The sequence below is a fragment of the Myotis lucifugus genome, unplaced genomic scaffold (assembly GCF_000147115.1).
Source record: "Myotis lucifugus unplaced genomic scaffold, Myoluc2.0 scaffold_430, whole genome shotgun sequence".
Taxonomy (NCBI): domain Eukaryota; kingdom Metazoa; phylum Chordata; class Mammalia; order Chiroptera; family Vespertilionidae; genus Myotis; species Myotis lucifugus.
This window is the reverse complement of record NW_005871478.1, coordinates 599,546-604,229: the sequence shown is the minus strand read 5'-3', so window position 1 is coordinate 604,229 and position 4,684 is coordinate 599,546. Positions and strand designations below refer to the sequence as shown.

Here is a 4,684-nt window from a genome sequence, read left to right as displayed (position 1 = left end):
ATCCAGCAGAGACGGATGGGGAAGCAATCTGTGTTTGAGAACAGTGAGTGGCTCTGTTGGGCAAAAAGTGCTCTTTTGTGTAATTCTGGGTTAGTAGGATTTTATTGACTTGCCTGGGACCTTAACCATCACTGTTTCTACTAAAAGGAAATGTTCTATGTTTATTTTTTTTTACACAATGCACTTTCAAGTGAAAATCTCTCCAGAAATCAGGGCTTTCAAAAAATCGTTGCGTCTTTCGCGAGCACAGTTTAAATCGGCTGCAACGCAATAATAACAACGCTGATGTTCAGTACCGATCACTGCGCCTGATGGGGGACGTTCCTTCCATCAGATGGAATGCAGACAGGACTAGGATCGACAGGGCAGATGTAAGGGCCACCAGTCAGGACTGGGGGGCTGGGGGAGAAGCAGGGATACGCTGGGTTTGTCTAAATAGATGAATGTGACGGCTGTCGGCTACGGGCTAGTTGGGATGGGAGCGCAGTAAACATGGAGACGTGGAAACTTGCTGAGTGGAATACAGGGTCCTTTGGGAAAAGCAATATCTGGAACATGGCTTGTTCGTGGGAGGCACCCATGAGATACTTGGCTCACTTCTCGGCAGAAGTGGGGACTTGGGGGGCACATAAAAAATGCAGATATGGCCCTAACCGGTTTGGCTCAGTGGATAGAGCGTCGGCCTGCGGACTGAAGGGTCCCGGGTTCGATTCCGGTCAAGGGCATGTACCTGGGTTGCGGGCACATCCCCGGTGGGGGATGTGCAGGAGGCAGCTGATCGATGTTTCTAACTCTCTCTATCTCTCTCCCTTCCTCTCTGTGAAAAATCAATAAAATATATAAAAATAAATAAATAAATAAATAAATAAATAAAATTAGCAATGAACTGGGGTTGGGTATGTGGAGTTTAAAATTTCAAATGTGATGACTTCTCTCTATTTACTCCTGGGGGCATTTTATGGCACAATGATTTTAATTGATCTTTTCACTAAAAAAATGACCTTTATATCCTCTTATTGTGCTGAAACCTTTTATATAACTCAGATGACTTCATGTCTATATCTACATCTGAGTCCGTATCCATATATTTATATGTAACCTTCCATGATTTAGAAGAGGGGTGGGGAACCTTTCTTTTGCCAAGGGTCATTTGGACACTTATAACATCATTCTCAGGACATACAAAATTATCAACTTAAAAATTAGCTTGCTATGTTTGGTAAAAACATTTAATTAACTCACCCCTACTGCCTTGGCAGGGCCAGACCAAATGATTTTGCAGGCCTTATATAGCCCCAGGGCCAGATGTTCCCCACCTCTGATTTAGAGAATCATGGGAAGAAGAAACAGATCAAAGGTAAAAGTGTCCTATGAATTTCTTCGGCACTGAACAAATTCTTTTCCTTTCTTAATGCATTTTGGATTCAGTACTGATTGTATGTGTACAGACTTCAACACTACAATCAAGGGTGCATTTGAAAAGTAATTTGTCCGTATGTTCAAGAACTCTTGTTTGTAGGCTGCTGAAGACAACAGGGTTTTATTTTATTTTTTTATATGTCCAAAGACCATAGAGTTTACTTGATGCATTAACTGATTTTAGAGATTTTTCTCATATATATATACCTGATTAAAAAACTGTATAGAGATGAACTGTACTGTACCAAATATAAACTAACTTTTTGGGTAGTTTTGGTAGCAAACCAAAGCTCAAGGATCACTCAGGGTTTTAGCTGGCTGGTGTTTGCATAGGGTCATATACATCTGATAAGGTGCAAACACCTTTTTCCACTTAAATCACTTTTTAAAAATTACTTAAAAGGGCATAAGAAGGTGAATTCTGCCATCTTCCTTAAACTTCCTAAAAAAAGAAGAAGAAAAAAGGACAGCAAATACTTTTTTAAATGCAATGGAATAAAAGTCTAAAAGTTGTTTTCCACTTCAGGGACACTTGTTATGGCCAAAGAACCTTCTAAATTCATGTTGTTTTTACCTTCACTATGTTGTTTTAATGCCACTGATGTCTCAAACTGTACCCAGCATTTCAGCAAAAATGCTGCTCAATTGCTCAAAGGAAGATGGTCTTTGCATCTGAAGAAAAATCATTCTCCCCTGGGTACTCACTTGGCTCTTCTTTCCTCCTGCATTTGTGGTTTGGTCCGTTGGGCCTTATCTCCCATCCGGGTGCCCTCCAGCTTCCCAACCAGGGATAGCACCTCTCCTGTGGGTTCATCCCGACGGGTCCGGTCAATGAGAGAACGGTCAGCTTGGAGGACAAGATTCGAGTTCTGAAACAGATCACAATATTATCAAAGCTCTGATGTGAGCAGGGCCAATTCCTACATCACAAGGATAATAACAAAGAAAGTAAAAATCAGAGCGACTAAGCACTGATGATCACTAGTCGGAATAAAAAGATGTTTTCCTAGAGGAGAGCATCGTATAATAGCACGTGAGCAAAGGGCGAGCAAATCAGTAGAGCAATGCGGCTCCTACCGCGGCCCCCACCCCACCCCTGGGAAAGTGCCGGGCATGATGGGGTGACATCTGGGAGGGGGCGGGTACCGCGCTCAGAGATCGGATCTCCCCCCCGCCTGCGTGGTCCTCCCAGGCCAGTGGTTCTCAACCTTCCTAATGCCGCGACCCTTTAATACAGTTCCTCATGTTGTGGTGACCCCCAACCATAAAATTCTTTTCGTTGCTACTTCATAACTGTAATTTTGCTACTGTTATGAATCGTAAATAACTGATATGCAGGATGCATTTCATTATTACAAATTGAACATAATTAAAGCAGTGATTAATCACAAAAACAATATGTAATTATATATGTGTTTTCCGATGGTCTTAGGCGACCCCTGTGAAAGGATCGTTCGACCCCCCAAAGGGGTCGCGACCCACAGGTTGAGAACCGCTGTTAGGCCTTCAGGCCTAAACCGCCTTCCCCGCCCCCGCCTCCCCACTGGGCTCGGAGCCCGAGTCCTCCGCGAGCCCCCACGCACCGCTTTGTACTCGTACTGCAGGCTCCGGGCGGTCACATCCGCCATGGCGGCGGCTGCTCTGGGGTTCGGCGACCCGCTCCCCTAAACCGCACGCTCCGGAGGCCTGGCGCTCAGGGCTCTCCTCCCGCCAGACCAACGCAGGGAAGACGCTCCGGAGGCAAAGAGAAACGAGTTCCCTTCCGCTTCCGGGTCGCACGCCGGAAAGGCGGAAGGGCGTGTCTTTGGCGGGTGCCTGGCGTTGCGGGGCGCTTATTCCGATTCCGGTAGCCGGGACCCCGAACTCTGAATCCGACCATCTCCTGCCACTTCGGACGCAGGACCAATACTCCCCCCACCTCGAGCTCCGGCCTTGGACCCCCGAGACTCTTAACTTAAGGACAAACGCAGGCCTGCTTACCCGTCTAGCCCAAGCACTGGCTTTCCGGCCGCTGACTGGGATTATGCCGGCAGGAAAGGGTCCTTAGCCCCATCTCCGGCTGCAAGCTAAGAAGCCATCGAATGAATGAAGTGTGAGTGTGTGTAACTGATGTCTTCCTTTGGGTTTCTCTTCTATATTTAAGAACTGGAAGAAAACTCTGCCCCTCCCCCCCACCTGCCCTATCTAAAGCCCTCGGCCAGCTGGGGCCCTCAATTTGCTCCCAAACGCTTGTCACATTCCACGGCAGGGCTCTGCACGGCTCTCTGCACGACCCTCGGGGGATCAACTCCTTAAAGACAATTATCTTAATTTCTTACCCAGTGGTTCTCAACCTTGGCTGCACATTAGAATCCCCTGGGAATCTTTTTAAAATCCTGATTTCTGGGCCTCGTCCTCTGGAAATTCTGTTTCTTTGTTATGGGGTGGGGCGACAACATTAGTAACAAAGAAAGAGAATTTCCGGAGGGTGAGGCCCAGAAATCAGGATTTTAAAAAGATTCCCAGGTGATTCTAATGTGCAGCCAAGGTTGAGAACCACTGCTCTAAAGGATTGTGCGATTAGAATCGTCCACCTGGACAACCCAGGATACTCTTCCCATTCGGGTCCATAACCAATCGCATCAGCAGAGTCCCCTTCGCCATGAACTGTAACATATTCCCGGGCTGCGGGGAGTGGGGTGTGGACCTTTCGGGGCCCCTCTGCCTACCACAGTGGTCTTGGGTGTCACCTTCCCTGCTGTCAGACCCCTCATCACTCCTGTGTTGCAGTGGAGCACATTCTCCAGTTGTTTTTCTGAGAAAGGATGCATGGAAAGAACATTTAAAACTTAGCATGTCTAAAAATACTTTCGATCACCTATTTTCATTGCTCTGAGTCCAGAGTTTATTGCCGCTAACGTGTCATCATTTACTTCAGGCGGCCTCCTGGCTCCCTGAATAAGCACTTGGACTAACCTCCGGCCTCCAGCTCTTACTACTGCCACCTGCCAAGAGTGGAGGCAAGAACACTACAGTGGCTCAACTCGCTGAGCACAGGTGGGCCCTTCGGCACCAGGAGGTAAGCGACTTAGGGGGTGGTGTCCGAAGGGAAGACTCAGCCCCCGGGCATGGGAAGAGCCTTAGGCGGGGTGCCAGTGGGTCGTGGAGGTAGATTGTGGAATAGACCCAGCAGATGGGCTTGGAGCGCGGAACCCCAGGAGGGGCAGGGAGGCCACGGCGACGCCGGGGGCCACTTCTGCCGCCCGAGGCTGGGAAGACCGGAGCG

The 4,684-nt window shown here is 48.0% G+C and overlaps 1 protein-coding gene and 1 long non-coding RNA gene across 4 annotated transcripts in view; one reads left to right on the top strand and one right to left on the bottom strand.

Annotated features, from left to right (window-relative positions):
- Positions 1–3,149, bottom strand: part of SNRNP200 (small nuclear ribonucleoprotein U5 subunit 200) — a 40,533-nt gene extending 37,384 nt beyond the window's left edge. For all 3 annotated transcript variants that reach the window (XR_002826244.1, XM_006102812.3, XM_023744119.1), the window contains exons 1-2: positions 3,003–3,149; positions 2,125–2,288 (exon numbers count right to left, since the gene is read on the bottom strand). Coding sequence is in view for 2 of the 3 variants with exons in the window: in XM_006102812.3 (XP_006102874.1) it covers positions 2,125–2,288; positions 3,003–3,047 (209 nt within the window). In the remaining variant the exon portion in view is untranslated. The remainder of the gene's footprint in view (positions 1–2,124; positions 2,289–3,002) is intronic.
- A 68-nt stretch (positions 3,150–3,217) lies between these two features.
- Positions 3,218–4,684, top strand: part of LOC106699526 — a 5,305-nt gene continuing 3,838 nt past the window's right edge. Inside the window, exon 1 of the long non-coding RNA XR_001351144.2 lies at positions 3,218–3,511. This is a non-coding gene — a long non-coding RNA (uncharacterized LOC106699526). The remainder of the gene's footprint in view (positions 3,512–4,684) is intronic.